The sequence below is a fragment of the Cherax quadricarinatus genome, chromosome 24 (assembly GCF_038502225.1).
Source record: "Cherax quadricarinatus isolate ZL_2023a chromosome 24, ASM3850222v1, whole genome shotgun sequence".
In the NCBI taxonomy this organism is placed as follows: Eukaryota; Metazoa; Arthropoda; class Malacostraca; order Decapoda; family Parastacidae; genus Cherax; species Cherax quadricarinatus.
In genome coordinates this window covers 38,099,881-38,121,546 of record NC_091315.1, presented here as the reverse complement: position 1 = coordinate 38,121,546, position 21,666 = coordinate 38,099,881, and the positions used below count along the sequence as shown (strand labels likewise).

Below are 21,666 nucleotides of genomic sequence, written 5' to 3'. Positions count from 1 at the left end.
AAGGTCTTTTGGTACCAGTAGCTTGAAAGATGTTATTTACTTACTTTTTCTTGTTTTTTAATGTTTCAGGATAAGGAGACTATTAGTAATAGCATTGCAGCAGCTCAAAATGAAAAAAAAGCCAGGGAAGAAGAAACCACAGATGCTGCAAGAAAAAGCAATTTTAGTACTCCTACTTCATTGAGGACAGATGAGCTGCCCTCTGAACTTAGCAACTCACTAGTCACAAGGAAAAGATCCCACCTGATGGTCAAGAAGGCAACATGCGGTGTGACGGAATGTTTATCTGCAATAAACGAGCACCAAATATCAGTTGGCCAAGTTATTAAAATTGCATATCCAACAATTGGATCATTTGCACAGTTAACTTCCACCAGAGAGGGGTCACCCAAAGTCATGGCTTCTATGAAAGAAAAATTGCCAGGTCACTTGTCTTTGACAAAGGTGCCACTGGACAGCTCATTCACTTGTGAAGCTGAGACATCATCTACTGGTGGAAATGGGCCAGTTGGAACAACACCAAGCAAACACCATTTTCACATGAAGCCACCCCAGTCAACAGCCCAAGTATGTTCCAAGAAGGATGAATCAGCTCTCACTTTGCTTTTGAAGGGTGGATTACAAGTCACATCCCCTAATATAGTCGGGTCAGCAATCAAATCCCCCATCAAGGCCAGGTCACCATCCAAATCCCCCATCAAGGCCAGGTCACCATCCAAATCCCCCATCAAGGCCAGGTCACCATCCAAATCCCCCATCAAGGTCAGGTCACCATCCAAATCCCCCATCAAGGTCAGGTCATCATCCAAATCCCCCGTCAAGGTCAGGTCATCATCCAAATCCCCCATCAAGGTCAGGTCATCATCCAAATCCCCCATCAAGGTCAGGTCATCATCCAAATCCCCCATCAAGGCCAGGTCACCATCCAAATCCCCCATCAAGGTCAGGTCACCATCCAAATCCCCCATCAAGGTCAGGTCACCATCCAAATCCCCCACCAAGGCCAGGTCACCATCCAAATCCCCCACCAAGACCAGGTCACCATCCAAATCCCCCACCAAGACCAGGTCACCATCCAAATCCCCCACCAAGGCCAGGTCACCATCCAAATCCCCCACCAAGGCCAGGTCACCATCCAAATCCCCCATCAAGACCAGGTCACCATCCAAATCCCCCATCAAGGCCAAGTCACCATCCAAATCCCCCATCAAGGCCAGGTCACCTGCCAAATCCCCCATCAAGGTCAGGTCACCTACCAAATCCCCCATCAAGGTCAGGTCACCAACCAAATCCCCCATCAAGGTTAGGTCACCTACCATATCCCCCATTAAAACCAGGTCATCAGTCAAATCCCCTGTAGGGACCAGGTCACCAGTCAAACCTTCCAAAAAGATCAGCTCGCCAGCCAAATTCTCCATCAAGGTCAGTACATTGACCAAATTCCCCAAGGTCAGATCAGCTGAATCTCCCAGGGTGGTCAAGTCACCAGCTGAATCTCCCAAGGTCAGGTCACCAGCTGAATCCCCCAAGAAGGTCAGGTCACCAGCTGAATCTACCAAGGAGGTCAGGTCACCAGCTGAATCTGCCAAGGTCAGGTTGCCAGCTGAATCCCCCGAGGAGGTCAGGTCACCAGCTAAATCCCCCGAGAAGGTCAGGTCACCAGCTGAATCTACCAAGGAGGTCAGGTCACCAGCTGAATCTACCAAGGTCAGGTTGCCAGCTGAATCTCCCAAGGAGGTCAGGTCACCAGCTGAATCCCCTGAGGTGGTCAGGTCACCAGCTGAATCCCCCAAGGAGATTAGGACACCAGTTGAATCCCTTGAGGAGGTCAGGTCACCAGCTGAATCCCCCAAGGAAGTCAGGTCACCAGCTGAATCCCCTGAGGAGGTCCGGCCACCAGCTGAATCCCCCAAGGAGGTCCGGCCACCAGCTGAATCCCCCAAGGAGGTCCAGCCACCAGCTGAATCCTTCGAGGAGGTCAGGTCACCAACTGAATCCCCCAGGGAGGTCAGATCACCAGCTGAATCCCCCAAGGAGGTCAGGTCACCAGCTGAATCCCCCAGGGAGGTCAGATCACCAGCTGAATCCCCCAAGGAGGCCAGGTCACCAGCTGAATCCCCCAAGGAGGTCAGGTCACCAGCTAAATCCCCAAAAGTGGTCAGGTCACCAGCTGACTCCCCAAAGAGATCCCCCAAGAAGAGCCAGTCACCAGTCAAAACCCCCAAGGAGGTTATGTTGCCCAAATCTCCCAATGTCTGGTCACTAGTACAGTCTTCAAGCAAGAATGAGCCTTGTCAAAAATTATCATTGACATCCTCCTTGAGTAAGAATGAATCGCAAATCAAGTCTTTTTGCAGGACACCAGCTAAATCATCTCCCAGTCCAAAGATGCCTCTAGCCAAGTCATCCTCAGAGGAGAATGAAGAACTTTCTACGTCATCTTTTATAAAGAATGAGGCAGTCTTCAGGCAGTGTTTGAGCAAGATTGAATCGCCACCATCCATAATACATTCCAACTCCGAATCTCCCACCGGATCCTCCATGACCATGGATGATTCATCAGTTAATATGCACACAAGAGTGAATGAAACGCCTTCCAGGTCATCTGTAAATGTAATAGAGTCACCCTCCCAGTCACGTTTAAACAAAAATGACTTGCCAGCCTCCAGTAAATCATCTGCAAGTTTGCCTGATCATGAAAAGAATGAGCCAAGTTATGAAGGTAAGGGAATTTGTGATTTCACTGCACTTATGAGAGAGCAACTGGTGTGGGAGATGGTTTTTCTTTTTCCATTTATTCCATTTTTGTTGGGCTCATCGGAGCTTCTGTTATTGTACCTTTTTACCTTTTTGCTCATTTACTGGCTTATTTAAGTATTGTAGTTAAAAGGTTAACCCTTTCAGGGTCCGTCCCGTAGATCTACGGCTTTACGTTCAGGGTCCAAACCGTAGATCTACGCCATGAGCTCAGCTCACTCTGATAAACTGTGAGTGGTACATTTGGGCCTAGATATGAGAGAATACATCTATGTGGTATGTGTGTATCACATAAAACAGATCCTGCAGCACACTGTGTATAATTGAAATCATGATTTTTCGATTAAAACAGCAACTTTGCAGTGCGTATGTTTTTTATAGTTGTATTTGCGATTTCGTGGACTCATTTGATAGAATGGAAGACATATTACAGAAATAGAGATGATTTTGATTGGTTTTAGCACAGGAAATAGCTTGAAACTGAGCTCAAAGTAGCAGAAATGGCCGATATTCAAGAGTTCACAGTCTAATACACGCTAGCTTGTTCTAAGATACATTCACAAATATGGTGATGATATTTATACAATTATTACAGTATTGCATAACAGTAAATCTTCATTCATTATGTGAATAAAAAATCTAAAGCCTCAAAACATAACTGGACCCTATTTTGAAATTGGAATATTTTGAACTTTGTGTTAAATTGCATTAATTTTGTCAATTTTCCACCAAATTTGTACTTTTTGTTTTATTACCTTGATTATCTACGATTTCATTCATGACTCCAGATTTGGGCCTTGGACCCTGAAAGGGTTAATAGAGAATGTAGGTTACAAATATTTTGCTTTTTGCACTGCATAGCACTGTATGACCCTTTTGGGTTTAGTTCTTGGTTATGATTATATTAATAATAATCATAAGCTACACTGCATTAAATTGTGTTCATTTGGGATACTTTAAAAAGTATTTTTAATAGCTTCATTTCTAATGTCGAACTATGTAATTTAATAAGATAAAATCACTATCTTGATTAAGGTGTCATACATAATTTAAAAAATGCAGGGTTCAGAAATGTTGTTGGAATTCTTACATTGTAATTTTTAATTTGCTTGCATCCTTTACAGTAGGTTGGAACTAAAGCATTGCTAAGTTAAAAATTTTGTCTTCAGGTGCAGCAGTGGTAACTGGAGTACATTTCTTGCGACGACGCAAAGTGATGTATTTGATGAACTGAAGACTCGGTGTGAAATGAAGCTATACAGTAATCTTTAGTGAAGGGATATTAGATTGACTAGTTTGTTTTAGCTTGTTTGGCATGGATACTAGGACTAATTAAGAAACTGGTATTGAAAGTTAGTTTGCGTAATTTTGATGGACATCGGCCTTGTACTTTAGTCTGGGTAAATAGATCGAAGGTTTTCTTTTGTTGTATATTTATTCATACTTAGTGTATGAATTTCTGGTGAAGCATTACTTACTGTCAGTGGATTTTGTTATTTAATTTTTTGGTCTGTACATATAGAGAAACATTGATTTTTGTATGTTCAGACAGTCAAGTATGTACATACAGTAGTGTATTTACTGTAGTTGTGGAAAACAATTTATTTGTAAGGAGAGTAATATTTGGATCATGATGACAAATATACATTATATATTTTATAAATCCCCCAGAACACAGAATAATTAGTTTAGAATAAGAAGCAGAAGTAGCACAAATAGTTTTTATAATCATTAAATTTTTGCAGAATCGTATATTAGTACTATGTACTGTATTTGCAGTATCAAACATGAACTTTTAAAGATCAGAGTCTGTTTTATATATTTCTTACATTGGATATATTGTAGCTTTGAAGATATTTCAAATTTTGTAAAATGTTGAAGTGCACTTTATTTCACATATGTATAATAAAAATGTGAAATTGTGATAGTATTATGTAATATTGTGTATAATATCTACAGTATATTGACTCTCATTTTCTTTTTTACTAATTGTTGTTAAGAGGTTTTGTGAAGTCTTATTGTTTATAATTTGACATTGTTAAATTAGACACATTAGAGCCATTCATCTACTATAATTTGACATTGTTGAAGTTTGAGAAAACTATTATTTTCAAGTTTATAAGAAATACTACGGGCCTAAGCTTTTGTAGAATAAAAGTCTTAGTGTTATGTGCTGTCATTACTTTTGTTAACAGAAGATATTTTTTATAATGTACCATTATTTAAATGGCCCATTATAATTTTTGAATGATTAAAGCTTTATAAAATGACAGATATTATTTTTCTTGAGTGGGCAAGTCTTCCATGTCATAATCAGGCTAACATGCAAAATTGTAATGACACCTTTGTAAACTACTCGCAGAATAGATAAGGTTTGAACTATTGGGGAGCCAGTCCTAAAACTAACAGGCTTGTGCTCAAGCCATTATACCACGCCAGCCTAATAATATTTGTTCAGCCAGGTATGTCTCTAAATCCTAGGAAGGTTAGCTAGCTAACCTTCCTTGGATGTAGAAATTTACTTACCTTGATGAATTTTATTAGGTTGGCACAGTACAGTGGTTATAGAACTGACCTGCCATTTTTAGGACTGGATCCCCATGAGTTTGAACCTTATCTCTTCTGTCATAATCAGGATATCACTTATAATTACAACAATGGCTGTGCTAGCAACTGATATTGGAAACAGATCTGTTAGTCTTAACACTGTATCGCATTATTTTAACACTAACTCTGATTACTGTTTTAACATCACAAGATGGCTAGGGTCAATATGATTACTTTTAGTAATGTAAGTGTTGTATGAGCTATACAGGTTTGGCACATTTTTTACAATAATTTAATAACCTAAAGTTAAATATGACTTACCACACTGGAAAAATTCATCTGCAGTGGATATAAAAAATGTATTAAGGGATCGTTTTGACTTGGGTAAAGAAGGTAAAATTTATTGAAGCAGTGTTCAGCTAGTGTGTCATTCATGAGGCCTTGATTTTGTCCACATAAGACACTTTCTCCATTTTTTGTATTTTGTACAATGTGTATGTAAATATAATTTTATATATGTTTGCAAATAATTCATGTAGGTAACATTCCTTTTAGTTAAACCACTTCAACATTTAGCATTATTTAGCATTTTTTGCATTGTTTAATTTACTGGCTAAACTCACCATGTACACATTCTTTTTCTTTATGGCCTTGTCTTGCAAGAGATTATTAGCCCTTTCATTTTTAAATATATTAATAATATGGTCTTGTACATAATTTTAGGCAAATAATACTGGTGAGAAAGATAATATGCATTGAGCACTATCATTGTTATTATTAAATAAATAACAAAAAGGCACAATACCATGACTGTTATTATTAATTTAAGATTCCTTGAAGTGATTGCTATTTGGCTTGTTTAGATAAACTCTTTGAATATTGTTGAATACACTTTGTATCATAGCATCATTGATATTTGAAAGCCTTTTCTAAGTATCTTTAAGAAGTAATTGGTAATGTTACTTTGTGAACACCCTGTGTTTAAATTATGTATTCTTACATATACCAAATGTAATTGTATCTGTCACTGTTCAAAAATATCACATTGTGTAGGTTGTTTGTATATTGAATTGGCAAGATAGTAGTATATTCTACCATGGGGTATAGTTACAAATCAAGACACCAATAAATTAGTTAGACTTAGGCTCTTGATCCTTTCATTTTGATTTTTGATTGCCCTCTGTTGAACCAGTGCTCAACTTTGGATTATTTTTTTTGTTATTTTAATGGTTTTCCTTTTATATATAAACTGGCTGTCTCCCACTAATGTATGGTGATCATAAAAAGAAGAAATATAAACTCTTTCACTATGGCTGTTTTGCCAGAGGTGTGTTGACGTTATGTCTCGGATGCCCCTCCAAAATACACTATTCCAACCCTTCCTTCAGAGTGCAGGCACTATACTTACCATCTCCAGGACTCAAGCCTGGCTAACTGGTTTTCCTGAATCCCTTCATAAATATTATTTTGCTTACACTGCAATAGCAGTCATAAAAACCACTTGCCTCTACTCACTCCTGTCTAACATGCTTGCACATGCCTGTTGGATGTCCAAGCCCCCTCACACCAAGGGGCCTTTTGTACCCTTTGGTACATTGAGAGTTAGGATGAGTATAAGGTTCAGCCTTACTGAATCACTAACTCTCAAGTTGTCTCTCTGACACACTGACAGAATTTTTCACTTGTAGCAGCTTAGTGCTCCATATTTCTGGTCTCCCATGCAACACCAGATCCTCCTGTTCTGTTTCCTTGTGGTTAAAGTCTCCCAGGATCAGTAGTTTTGCACTGCTTGTGTGGGTCATGCTAGCCACTTGTTTTACATCGCTATCACTACCTTGGGTTTTCCTGTTCTGAGTGTGCCTGCTATGTAGATATATGATTCAAAATTATACTGGTTTCTGATTAGTAATGCTGCTACTCCACCTCCCATGTTCCCTCTGCCCTTTTGTCATTTTTTATATCCTCCTGTCTGTGTAGGTTGTGGTGAAAATTTGTATTAAAATATTGCAGATATCTTGAGTAAACAAATTTTTAGATAGTTTAGTTCCTTACTTGCATAATGAGGTAATGATTTGCCAGTTGCATATTTTCAGTTCAAGACTTATTACCATTGAAGAAAAACTAAAGTTTTATGTAGTTCATGTTGGATATGTAAAAACAAATGTTAATGGGTAACCCAAACCAGATTTATTTTCTACAAAAAACATGGTGTGTATTTTCCTGTTACAGTAAGGAAATCTTGCTGATATCTAAATATGTCAAAGTTTACTTCAATTATTTTTTTTTTAAACCCTTTCAGGGTTTCGGCCGTACTAGTACGGCTTACGCACCAGGGTTTTTGACATACTACTACGCCTAAATTCTAGCGCCCTCGTATCTAGTGAGAGAAAGCTGGTAGGCCTACATATGAAAGAATGGGTCTATGTGGTCAGTGTGCGCAGTATAAAAAAAATCCTGCAGCACACAGTGCGTAATGAGAAAAAAAAAACTGACCGTGTTTTGGGATTAACCCTTTCAGGGTCCGTCCCATAGATCTACGGCTTTATGTTCAGGGTTCAAACCGTAGATCTACGCCAAAATTCTAGCGCCGTCAAATTTAGTGAGAAGGCTGGTAGGCCTACATCTGAGAGAATGGGTCTGGGTGGTCAGTGTGCACACTATAGAAAAAATCTGAATGCCGGCAAAGTAGCTTTGTTCATCTTGTTCATCGTGCCTTGCAGCAAGGAAGCTCTCACTCCCCACTCACTCTCTGGGTGAATTCTGACTCTCCTCTTCACAACTTACAGTTCTAAGACTGATGGAAGTGGAGCTGAAGACAAATTCAACGGTTTTGAGCCATGTGGTACAATGGTGCCATGTCATACAAAGGTATCATATGTACAATGGTACCATATGGCACAATGTACCATATAGTACATTGTACCATATGGTGCATGTGTGTGTGTGTGTGTTTGTCCGTCGATTCGACGAGGGCCATCTAGTCATCCTGGGGTCGAAATTGGTGGGTACGCAGATGACTTGTCAGGCCAATACGCGCACGAAACGTTCTCTGGCAGTGTGGACAGGGAAGGGTGGCAGCATCAAGGGGTCTGATGGCTCTGGTCTTCCTCGCCTGCCTGCGCTGCTCAGCTAGTGAGATTCTGCTTGCCTCGCAGGATGTTGCCCCTTTCTGGACAACTGCTCACCAGTCATTCCTGTCCTGAGCTATCAGCTCCCACATGGTGTGGTTGATGTTGAAAGCTTTCAGAGCAGTCTTAAGGGTGTCCTTATAGCGCTTCTTTTGGCCTCTTTGAGAGCGCTTTCCATGCTGCAGTTCGCCAAACAAAAGTTTCTTTGGCAGCCGGTGGTCTGGCATGCGAGCAACGTGACCTGCCCAACGAAGCTGTGTCTGCATTAGGATGGTGTAGATGCTAGGCAGGCCAGCTGTAGTCAGCACTTCTGTGTCTGGGATCTTATCTTGCCATTTGATGCCAAGAATTTTTCTGAGCCGTGTGGTGTGAAAGTGGTTCAACTTTCTGGCGTGACGTTTGTAGACAGTCCAGGTTTCGCAGCCATAGAGAAGTGTGGTTAGGACTATGGCTCTGTACACCTTGATCTTGGTGCTTGTGGTGATGCCTCTTCGGTTCCATACATTCTTGTGGAGCCTGCTGAAGGTGGCACTGGCTTTGGCAAGTCTGGCATTCACCTCATCATCGATGACAACGTTTCTGGAAAGGGTACTGCCGAGGTAGGTGAATTTGTCTACGGCGTTCAGTCGCTGCCCGTTGATGGTGATGTTTGGCTCAACATACGTCTTTCTTGGAGCAGGCTGGTGCATCACTTCAGTCTTCGTTGTACTGATTGTCAGCCTGAAGTTGTTGCAGGCGTCGGAGAACTTGTCAACACTGTGCTGCATGGCGGCTTCTGAAGCAGCGTTGAGGGCGCAGTCATCAGCAAATAGCAGGTCATTGATGGTGTCGGTTGCAGCCTTGGTTTTTGCTTGAAGCCTCCTGAGGTTGAAGACAGACCCATCTGTACGGTACCTGATGCCGATTCCTGCGTCTGTGTCCCTGAATGCGTCTGTAAGCATGGCCGAGAACATCAGGCTGAACAGGGTGGGAGCAAGCACGCAGCCTTGTTTCACTCCATTTGAGACTGGGAATGGTTTAGACGTCTCTCCATTGTCTTGGACTCTGGCCAGCATTCCATCGTGAAGTTGGCGTACGATGGCGATAAACGTCTTTGGGCAGCCGTACTTTGCCATGATTCTCCAAAGGCCCTCTCTACTAACGGTGTCAAAGGCCTTGGTCAAATCGACATAGGTGGAGTACAAGTCAGCGTTCTGTTCCTGACATTTCTCCTGTAGCTGTCTAGCAGCGAACACCATGTCGATAGTCCCTCAATCTTTCCGGGAGTCCATGCTCTAGATGTTCATTGAGCCGACTGAGTAGAACTCTAGCCAGGGTTTTGCCTGCGATGGAGAGCAGGGAGATACCACAGTGGTTGTCGCATATGGTACAGGGTACAGGGACCCTAATGAAAATAAGTCTGTCTGACTTTTTTGGGTTATCCTAAGTTCTCCAAACATATGCTGCTAAGTATGATATTCTATGGAACTTTATTTGTGTATACCTAAATAAACTTACTTATGATGCCACACACACTTGAGTAAGTTTATTCAGGTGTACAGAAATACAATTACATAGATTATCATACATAGCAGCATACATATAAAATCCTAGGATAACCCAAAAAAGTCAGGGTGACTTATTTCCATAGTTATCCCTGTATCTGTACCATATGGTGTCCTGTACTGTATGGTACCCTGTATTGTATGGTACCCTGTGCCATATGGTACCCTCCAGTTTCCGAGACAAAGTGCTTTGTCATCCACCTCAAGGAACATGTCAAGTTCCTGTACACTTGTAAATATATAATAGAACATTAATATACAACATTTTTGCATATTTTTGTTGTAAACAACTTTATAAAAAAAATAATGAAAATATTAGTGTGTTATTGTGTTGAATACAACAGTACCATATAGTACCATACAGTACAATGAACCATATGGTATCATTGTACTGTATGGTACAATGTACCATATAGTACCATTGCACCATATGGTACCATTGTATCATATGGTATCATTGTACCAAATGGTGCCATTGTACCAAATGGTGCCATTGTACCATATGGTACCATTGTATCATATGGTACCATTGTATCATTGTATTGTGCCATTGTACCATATGGTACCATTGCACCTTATGGCACCATTGTACCATATGGCACTATATGGTACTGTTGTATTCAACACAACCGCACTAATATTTTCATCATTTTGTTTACAATAAACTTGTAAACAAGTTTTGTAAGCAATATAATAATAAACAAATTAGTGCAGTTATTGTGTTGAATACAATGAGTGTACACTAATACAATATACTGGTCTCACAGGCCACAAATGTTATTAGAGAAAGAAAAAAATTGAAAAGAAAAAAGTATAAAAAATGTAAAATAAAAAAAATGGGATTTTGCAGAAGTCATTGATGTTGCTGCCACCTGGTCATTTTGGGTCAACTTCCCGCCGCTGTATCTTGGTAAGTACTGATCAGAATTTTTTTTATTACCTTCACAAAAATATTATCTGCAGCTTCTCTTCAGAATCACCCAAGAGCACAGTGTCATCAGCAAAGAGCAGCTGTGACAACTCCCACTTTGTGTGTGATTCTTTATCTTTTAACTCCACGCCTCTTGCCAAGACCCTCGCATTTACTTCTCTTACAACCCCATCTATAAATATATTAAACAACCACGGTGACATCACACATCCTTGTCTAAGGCCTACTTTTACTGGGAAAAAATTTCCCTCTTTCCTACATACTCTAACTTGAGCCTCACTGTCCTCGTAAAAACTCTTCACTGCTTTCAGTAACCTACCTCCTACACCATACACTTGCAACATCTGCCACATTGCCCCCCTATCCACCCTGTCATACGCCTTTTCCAAATCCATAAATGCCACAAAGACCTCTTTAGCCTTATCTAAATACTGTTCACTTATATGTTTCACTGTAAACACCTGGTCCACACACCCCCTACCTTTCCTAAAGCCTCCTTGTTCATCTGCTATCCTATTCTCCGTCTTACTCTTAATTCTTTCAATTATAACTCTACCATACACTTTACCAGGTACACTCAACAGACTTATCCCCCTATAATTTTTGCACTCTCTTTTATCCCCTTTGCCTTTATACAAAGGAACTATGCATGCTCTCTGCCAATCCCTAGGTACCTTACCCTCTTCCATACATTTATTAAATAATTGCACCAACCACTCCAAAACTATATCCCCACCTGCTTTTAACATTTCTATCTTTAACCCATCAATCCCGGCTGCCTTACCCCCTTTCATTTTACCTACTGCCTCACGAACTTCCCCCACACTCACAACTGGCTCTTCCTCACTCCTACAAGATGTTATTCCTCCTTGCCCTATACACGAAATCACAGCTTCCCTATCTTCATCAACATTTAACAATTCCTCAAAATATTCCCTCCATCTTCCCAATACCTCTAACTCTCCATTTAATAACTCTCCTCTCCTATTTTTAACTGACAAATCCAAAAATATTATCTTTAATTCTGTAAGAAAAAATATTTTTTTTTTTTCAAAATTTCTTGGAGACTGGGGCACCACTTAAGATTTTGGCCTTGGACCCTGAAAGGGTTAAAACAGCGACTTTGCACTGTATTTTCGTATGGTATTTATTGTTGTGTTCTAGTTTTCTTTGTCTCATTCTATAAAATGGAAGACATATTACAGAAATTTACATGATTTTGACTGATTTTACAATGAAAAGTACCTTGAAATTGAGCTCAAAGAAGCAGAAATGTTAGATTTTTACCAAAGTTCAAAAGTAAACAAATCATGCTAAGCGTCCAATACACGTCAACTGGCGAGTCTAATATTCTTTCACAAGTGCGCCGATATTATTTATACCATTTTTTACACTAATGCAGTTGTCGGCATAACAGTAAATATTCTATTTTTGAGAATAAAAATTGAAAAAGGAAAGCAAAAGAATGTAAAAGGGGCGTTGGGACGTGACTAATGAACAGAGGATATGTCATTTTAACGCCAGGAATGTCTTTCTTGTTTATTCTGGGCCTTATTTGGAAATTGGCGTCTTTTGAAATTTGTGTGAAATTGGCAATATTGCTAAATTCTGACCACTGTATTGGATAGTTGAAATCGGTAAATGGGTGGTTTCTTCCACTCATTTGATAGAAAAAATGGAGTTCTAGCAAAATAGTTATGATTTTTGTTGACTAGTACAGTGGAATTGGCCGAAAATAGGGCTCAAAGTGGGCAAAATCGCCGATGCGTAAACATCGTTGAGACCGCTAACTTCGCGAGAGCATAATTCCGTAAGTTTCCATCATTATTATTATTATAATAAAAAAAAAAAAGAAGCGCTAAGCCACAAGGGCTATACAGTGCTGCAGGGCTGGAAGCGAGGGCATCAGGTGGCAAAAGGGAGGTGGATGAGTAATAGGTTACGGATAACAGCGGAGCAGTGGATGGTGAAAGGGTAAAGGGCAGCAAGAGACTGAGCTAGAAAGGGCTGAGGGGAGTGCGTAAGGTATCATCATCAGAGTTTGTGGAGTAAATCAGTCGTTGTCAAGAAGTCAAAGAGAGAGTCAGGATTAAAGGAGGGTCCATCAGCAAGAAGGGAAGGTAAAGAGAGAGTAGTAGAATGAAGACGGCGTTGGAGGTAAATTCTGCGTGCTTGTTGATAGAGCGGGCAGTCTAACAGAATGTGGCTAATCGATATTGGAACTTGACACTGCTCACAGAGAGGTGCAGGGTGCCTCTCCATGAGATACCCATGAGTAAGACGAGTGTGGCCAATGCGAAGACGGGAGAGAGTGGTCTCCCAACCACGGCACTGATGACAAGAAGACGGCCAGTAACCTATGCTCGGTTTAATAGAATGAAGTTTGTTACCAAGCAGAGTTGACCAACGTTGTTGCCAACGGGCGCGAAGGTGGGCAGCTATTGTAACAAAATAGTCCAGAAATGGAACACCTCTATAGGAAATTGGTAGGTCATGTACTGCTGACCGCGCAGCAGTGTCTGCCTGTTCATTGCCCTGTACGTCGACATGACCAGGGACCCAACAAAAAACAAAATCTTTATGTTTGGTACAGATACGGCGTAGCCAAAGTTGGATACGGAGAACTAGGGGATGAGATGTATCAAATTTTCGTATAGCCTGTAGAGCACTAAGGGAGTCTGAGACTACTACAAATGATGACACAGGCATGGATGCGATACGAATAAGTGCTGCAAGAATGGCATACAGTTCAGCAGTAAAAATGCTAGCTGAAGATAGTAAATGTCCCCGCACGACGCTGTCCGGAAACACTGCTGCGAATCCGACGCCGTCTGAAGACTTAGAGCCATCTGTGTACACAGCGGTGGCATGAGAATGGGAGTGAAAGTGATCAAGAAAAAGAGAGCGGGAAGCCACCGTAGGCAGTTGAGCTTTCGAGCAAGGGAGTGAGAAAGAACAGACCCGAACAGCTGGAACTTCCCAGGGGGGTAGGGAAAAGTGAGATGCTACATGAACATATAAAGGTGGTAACTGAAGGGAAGACAAGAGTGAATGTAGGCGAAGAGAAAAGGGACGGAGCAAACAGGGGCGGCGAACGAATAAAGAATGTCTACTAATATCGGTGACCATTCTATAAATGGAAGGATTGTGTAGATCGTGAGAGCATACATAGTAGCGAAGGCAATGGGCATCACGGCGATCAGACAAGGATGGAACATTCGCTTCTGCATAGAGGCTCTCAACAGGGGAAGAGCGAAAAGCACCAAGGCACAAACATAATCCTTGGTGATGGATAGAGTTAAGGCTAGAGAGAGTAGCAGGAGAGGCCGCGGAATAAATCTGGTCACCATAATCGAGTTTCGATAAAACAAGGGCTGAATGTAGGCGAAGCAGAGTTCGACGATCAGCTCCCCAGGAAAGATGAGCAAGGGTTTTAAGAAGGTTTAGCCGGCTGTGACAAGTTGCCTTCAGAGAGGTTATGTGAGGTTTCCAGGATAACCGACGGTCAAAGAGAAGGCCTAGAAACCTGACTGTATCACATTCGGGGATACGGGAGCCATAGAGATACAAAGGATGATTGGAGATAACAGAGCGTCTAGTGAAAGTAATTTGGTGAGTTTTGGTACTTGAAAATTTAAACCCATGCGTGGTGGCCCAAGTGGAAACACGGTCGACCGCATGCTGAAGAGAAACTGCAATAAGATGACAGTCAGCGCCTGCACAAGCAATAGCGAAGTCATCAACATAGAGTGATGACCAAATATTGGGTGGAAGAACAGAGGCCAAATCATTTATAGCAAGGAGAAAAAGTGTTGTGCTTAGAACACATCCCTGAGGGACACCTTCAGCTTGGACGAAGTCCGGGGAAAGAACATTATTGACTCGAACACGGAAATGTCTGTCAGTTAAAAAGTTCTAAAGGAAGGATGGTAGATTGCCTCGGAGGCCTAAGGAATGGGCCTGGGCCAAAATATTATACCTCCAAGTTGTGTCATATGCCTTCTCAAGGTCAAAAAATATGGCAATAACTGAGTGATTATTCTCAAAGGCATTACGAACATACGTATCCAAGCGTAGTAAGGGGTCTATGGTAGAACGATCCTTACGAAAGCCATATTGACTAGCGGAGAGACTGTTGTGTGTCTCTAAATACCACATTAAACGTCGATTTACGAGACGTTCCATCACTTTGCAAACTGCACTAGTAAGAGCGATGGGGCGATAGTGGGAGGCATCATGTCCTGTAGTACCCGGTTTGCGGAAAGGGAGAACAATGGCAGATTTCCACAGCTGGGGAAGAACTCCTTGTGCCCAAATAAGATTGAAGAGGTGTAAGAGGACTACAAGGGCTGACCGATGTAAATGTTGTAACATACGAATATGAATGTCGTCAGGCCCAGCTGCCGATGATCGGCAAGCTGAGAGCGTTGCCTCTAGTTCTTGAAGTGTAAAAGGCACATTATACTGTTCTTCTCTGAGAGAAGAAAAGTCCAAGGGTACTAACTCTCTGGCAGACTTTGAGGAAAGAAACGAGGGGCATAGATGGAGCCCTCGGGAAATACGGACCAGATGTGTGCGAAGTTCAATGGCAACGTCGAGAAGGTTTGCTACATCAACACCAGCGACCCGTAGAACAGGAGCCGGGTCAGGAGAGTATTTACCACTCAATTTCCTCACTTTTTTCCAGACTGCACTCATAGAAGAAGCAGAGGTGATGGTGGAAACAGTCTCGCCAACAAGTGCGTTTAGCTTCATGGATGACACGGCGAGCGATTGCACGCTTCTGCTTAAAATCAAGAAGTCTCTCAGCAGTTCTACTGTACCGGTACCTGCCCCATGCAGCGCGTTTCAAACGTACTGCACGAGCACAAGCAGGAGACCACCAAGGCACGCACTTCTGAGAATGCCTGCCTGAGGTTTGGGGTATAGAATGAGAAGCTGCGGTATAAACTGACGTCGAGAAGATGTGTAGGAGCTCATCAATGGAGGATGAAGAAGGAACTTCACTAAAAGCAGTGAGGTGTGAGTAAAGATCCCAATTTGCCCGATCAAATTGCCAGCGAGGGCTACGGAAAGGTGGTGAATAGGAAGGAGAAGTAAGAATGATTGGAAAACGATCACTGTCATGTAAGTCCAGTAGAACAGACCAGGTGAAGTCTAGTGCAGTGGAGGAAGATCAGACTGATAGATCGATGCAAGAGAGAGTATGAGTACGTGGATCAAAATGGGTGGGAGTACCCGTATTTAAAACATGGAGGGGGTGAGAGGCGAGAAAAGCCTCCAACTGGATGCCACGTGAGTCACAATGAGACCCCCCCCCCCAGAGGAAATGGTGGGCATTAAAATCACCAAGTAACAGAAGTGGTGGTGGTAAGGATGAAACAAGAAAGGCAAAGTCTGGGATAGAAAATGCTGGAGAAGGAGAGAGATATAAAGAACATATTGTAAACCACTTATTCAAGTGGATACGGGCTGCAGTGTAATGCAGCGAGGTATGGACAAATAGTTGACAGTATGGAATATCATTGCGTAGAAGAAGGGCACTTTCATTAAAGGTCCCATCTGAGAAAGGATCCGAAGAATACAATAAATTATAGCCTGAGATAGGTTGGAAAACAGCCGAGTGTAATTTTGGTTCTTGTAAGCAAGCACCAACAGGGGAAAACCTGGAAAGCAACATCTGAAGCTCACCCCGATTACCCCTGAGGCCGCGGATATTCCACTGTAAATAGGCCATGATTGGTGATGAAGAAAATACCAGGAATCTGTAGGTAAAGGCACCTACGGACTAGAGGGGTTAGAAAAGTCAACGTGTGGTGGCATTGGAAGACGTTCAAGCAGCGAAGGAACGGAGCGTTGCAAAGAATGGGGTTGTGTAGATGGAGTAGAGGGAAGAGAAGGAACAGGAAGTGAATCAGTGTCAATTGAAGGTTTAGTCTCTGCAATATATTCTGAAATGGTTTCAAGTGTTTCTGAATTCAAAGATGTATGGGAGACCATATTGGAGATAGGAGGAGGAGGGTGAGTAAAGATTGGGACAGTAATGGACTGTACCAAAGTAGAGGGGGAGGGAAGAGTGTAAGGGACTGGAGATGAAGTGTGGGGGGGGGGACAGAAGAGGCAGAAACCTGGGAGGTGGCAGAAGAGGGAGAAACTTGGGAGGGGATGGGGGTGGAAGGCATAGTACGAGGAGGAGGGTGAATCTCCACACATGTAATAGAGCCAGAGAGAGGGGAAGAACTAGGTACAGAGACTGGAAAGGTAAAGTGTGGAGGTGGAAGAAGGGAAGGAAGGGGCAACAATTTGAGCAATGTGGATTTTTTGGACTTCTGAGAAGTAGAGGGGCGATTGGTATTAGGTGTCGTATGAGATCTTGTCGATACTGGGGCTTGTGAAGAAGGACGCGAAGATGTGAGAACAGACTGAGTTGTAGTCGGGACGTCAGAGCCAAGGACAGCTAAAGGATTAGATGCCGGAGTGGCTATGGGAGGGGTAACAACAGAGGAGGCTGCAGAAGATGGGACCCCAGAAGTAGGGGGATGTTTGGAAACACGAGAATAAGAAACACGGGGTGGTTGGTTCCCTTGGAGGCGGAGATGAGTAACTGCCATAGCATAAGGGAGACCTTCTGCCTCTTTGAGGCAACGGATTTCACGTTCATTTAAGTAGACCTGGCAACGGCAGAAGTACGAAGGGTGAGCTTCATTACAATTAAGGCAAGATGGAGGTTGACTGCAAGATGTATTAGAATGGTCGTCGGCACCACAGACTGGGCATTCGGCCATAGATCTGCAATATTTCGCTGGGTGGCCAAAACGCCAGCAATTTCTACATTGTTGCGGTGTAGGTATTCTCGGCTGTCAAAAGTTAAACTAGCCATATTGCAAGGGTAACGTCTCCGTCCCCGGGCAGGAACGACATAAGTGTCTACTTTGAGGATTGGGAGATCCTGGAGTTCCAGCTGTTCAAGAATGTCATTGCCACATGACTGGAAATTCTGTTGGACTATGGTATGGGGCAGAATGACAGTACCACTACAAGAATTGAGACAAAGATGTTTTTCAATAGTGATAGGAGTAGTATCGATATTCGAAAGGAGAGAAAGATCATGAGCTTGGGTAGCATTCTGGACAGTGATGATGCACGTACCGCTCTTGAGAGCATGAAATGAAATATCTCTACCAACATGACGCAGGAGCGCTTTGCCAATACTATGGTCAGAAAGGTAGGCAGAAGAAGAAGTCGGTCTTAAAGTAAAGAATTTAGTCCGTTGTGTGGTCCGAAACTGAGCGTGGAGAGGGAGTGCTTGATGTGTCAGTCTTTTCCGAGTAGAATGGGAAGGTAACGAAGGAGCATCATCAGGAGATTAACGTTGGCGTTTAGGAGTAGGACCGGAGTTGGTCCGGCGTGAAATGGGCGGGCGATTCGAAAATTGCCGTACCGTAGAGGGAGAAGCCGGAAGCATAGTCAAAGGAGAGCGGAGTTCAGACAAATCGAAGGAGTCAGTCGAAGCTCCGGTACCTGAAGCAGGTGAGGAAACAGCACCAGCAAGAGGTACAGGGGCATCAGGAGTGTCCGAAGAGTGGTCTAAACACAAGGCAGGGTCAGAATGGGGTGCGGTATCAAGAAGGGGCCCGGGGGTAGTGGGTTCATGGATTGGGTTCTCCATGGTTAGGTTACTCCTTTGCTTTTTGTTTTTAAGAAAAAAAAAGAAAGAAGAAAATAAAAAAGTAAAAAAAAGAATTAAAAAAGGGGGGAGAGGGGAGGAATAGTTCCCAGGAGGAATGAAAGGGCCGGAAATCTCCCTCCGCGCCCAAGAGGACCTCAGCACCGCTAGTAGCGCAGATGCAGCATGGAACCCGTGCCATACCCTACCCTTCATGCCAGTAAACCAGCAATCCAGGATAGCAACCTCACATCTGCCGAGCTACCTTGGTGGACAAAAGAGAGGGCACCCGGATATCCGCCACAAAGCATGCCTCCTTCGGCCACCACCCCCGGAATCCGAAAGGTGGCTTCCAGAGATACACCCGTCGCCCGAAAGACACCCAAAGCTACTCCGGGATACCGGAGAGGGATCGGGACATCCCCAGGTGATCCAGATTCCACGGCAAACTACGCCACCGCCAAGAACCTCAACGGAATGGGATGGACCCCGGTGTCCTTTCCCCTACCTAGGAACTAGCGCGCCTGTGGGAGAAATCCCAAAGGCCAAAAAGAGGAAGGGCAAAAGGGAGGGGTGGGGAGGAGGAGGAATGGAAAAAGGGGAGGATGGGATAGGGGAGGGGAGAATGGAGGGTAATTGGGTTCGGTCTGAGGAAGAAGACCGACAGGGCTAATTCCTCAGACCAAGAGCCTCTTCACCACCCCAAGGAGCCCCCCTTGAATTATTATTATTATTATTATAATAAAAAAGAAGCGCTAAGCCACAAGGACTATACAGCGCTGCAGGGCAGGAAGGAAGCGAGGGCATCAGGTGGCAAAAAGGAGATGGATGAGTAATAGGTTACGGATAACAGCGGGGTAGTGGATGGTGAAAGGGTAAAGGGCAGCAAGAGACTGAACTAGAAAGGGCTGAGGGGAGTGCGAAAAGTATCATCAGAGTTAGTGGAGTAAATCAGTCGTCAAGAAGCCAATGAGAGAGTCAGGATTAAAGGAGGGTCCATCAGCAAGAAGGGAAGGTAAAGAGAGAGTAGTAGAACGAAGACGACTTTGGAGGTAAATTCTGCGTGCTCGTTGATAGAGAGGTCAGTCTAACAGAATGTGGCTAATCGATACTGGAACTTGACACTGCTCACAGAGAGGAACAGGGTGCCTCTCCATGAGATACCCATGAGTAAGACGAGTGTGGCCAATGCGAAGGCGGGAGAGAGTGGTCTCCCAACCTCGGCACTGATGACAAGAAGACGGCCAGTAACCTATGCTCGGTTTAATAGAATGAAGTTTGTTACCGAGCAGAGTTGACCAATGTTGTTGCCAACGGGTGTGAAGGTGGGTAGCTATTGCAGCAAAATAGTCCAGAAATGGAACACCTCTATAGGAAATTGGTAGGTCATGTACTGCTGACCGCGCAGCAGTGTCTGCCTGTTCATTGCCCTGTACGTCGACATGACCAGGGACCCAACAAAAAACAATATCTTTATGTTTGGTAGAGATACGGCGTAGCCAAAGTTGGATACGGAGAACGAGGGGATGAGATGCATCAAATTTTCGTATAGCCTGTAGAGCACTAAGGGAGTCTGAGACTACTACAAATGATGACACAGGCATAGATGCGATACAAATAAGTGCTGCAAGAATGGCATACAGTTCAGCAGTAAAAATGCTAGCTGAAGATAGTAAATGCCCCCGCACGACGCTGTCCGGAAACACTGCTGCGAATCCGACGCCGTCTGAAGACTTAGAGCCATCTGTATACACAGTGGTGGCATGAGAATGGGAGTGGAAGTGATCAAGAAAAAGAGAGCGGGAAGCCACCGTAGGCAGTTGAGCTTTCGAGCAAGGGAGACAGAAAGAACAGACCCGAACAGCTGGAACTTCCCAGGGGGGTAGGGAAAAGTGAGATGCTACATGAACATATAAAGGTGGTAACTGAAGGGAAGACGAGCGAATGTAGGTGAAGAGAAAAGGGACGGAGCAAACGGGGGGCGAACAAATAATGTCTACTAATATCGGTGACCATTCTATAAATGGAAGGATTGTGGATATCGTGAGAGCGTACATAGTAGCGAAGGCAATGGACATCACGGCGATCAGACAAGGATGGAACATTCGCTTCTGCATAGAGGCTCTCAACAGGGGAAGAGCGAAAAGCACCAAGGCATAAAAGTAATCCTTGGTGATGGATGGGGTTAAGGCTAGAGAGAGTAGCAGGAGAGGCCGCTGAATAAATCTGGTCACCATAATCGAGTTTCGATAAAACGAGGGCTGAATGTAGGCGAAGCAGAGTACGACGATCAGCTCCCCAGGAAAGATGAGCAAGGGTTTTAAGAAGGTTTAGCCAGCTGTGACAAGTTGCCTTCAGAGAGGTAATGTGAGGTTTCCAGGATAACCTACGGTCAAAGAGAAGGCCTAGAAACCTGACTGTATCACGTTCGGGGATACGAGAGCCATAGAGATACGAAGGATGATCGGAGATGACAGAGCGTCTAGTGAAAGTAATTTGGTGAGTTTTGGTACTGGAAAATTTAAACTCATGCGTGGTGGCCCAAGTGGAAACACGGTCGACCGCATGCTGGAGAGAAACTGCAATGAGATGACAGTCAGCGCCTGCACAAGCAATAGCGAAGTCATCAACATAGAGTGATGACCAAATATTGGGTGGAAGAACAGAGGCCAAATCATTTATAGCAAGGAGAAAAAGTGTTGTGCTCAGAATACATCTCTGAGGGACACCTTCAGCTTGGACAAAGTCCGGGGAAAGCACATTATTGACTCGAACACGGAAGTGTCTGTCAGTTAAAGAGTTCTTAAGGAAGGATGGTAGATTGCCTCGGAGGCCTAAGGAGTGGGCTTGGGCCAAAATATTATACCTCCAAGTTGCGTCATATGCCTTCTCAAGGTCAAAAAATATGGCAATAACTGAGTGATTATATGCAAAGGCATTACGAACATACGTATCCAAGCGTAGTAAGGGGTCTATGGTAGAACGGCCCTTACGAAAGCCATATTGACTAGCAGAGAGACTGTTGTGTGTCTTTAAATACCACATTAAACGGCGATTTACCAGACATTCCATCACTTTGCAAACTGCACTAGT

At 43.3% G+C, this 21,666-nt stretch overlaps 1 protein-coding gene across 4 annotated transcripts in view; it reads left to right on the top strand.

Annotated features, from left to right (window-relative positions):
• Positions 1–21,666, top strand: part of LOC128690891 (microtubule-associated protein futsch) — an 85,986-nt gene that overhangs the window by 56,322 nt on the left and 7,998 nt on the right. For 3 of the 4 annotated variants that reach the window (XM_053779651.2, XM_053779653.2, XM_053779652.2), the window contains exons 11-12: positions 70–2,722; positions 3,927–6,464. In XM_053779651.2, coding sequence (XP_053635626.2) covers positions 70–2,722; positions 3,927–3,991 — 2,718 coding nt within the window. In that variant the 3' untranslated portion in view covers positions 3,992–6,464. Of the gene's footprint in view, positions 1–69; positions 2,723–3,926; positions 6,465–21,666 lie in introns of those variants that run through there. The other variant, XM_070088381.1, reaches the window with a different exon arrangement.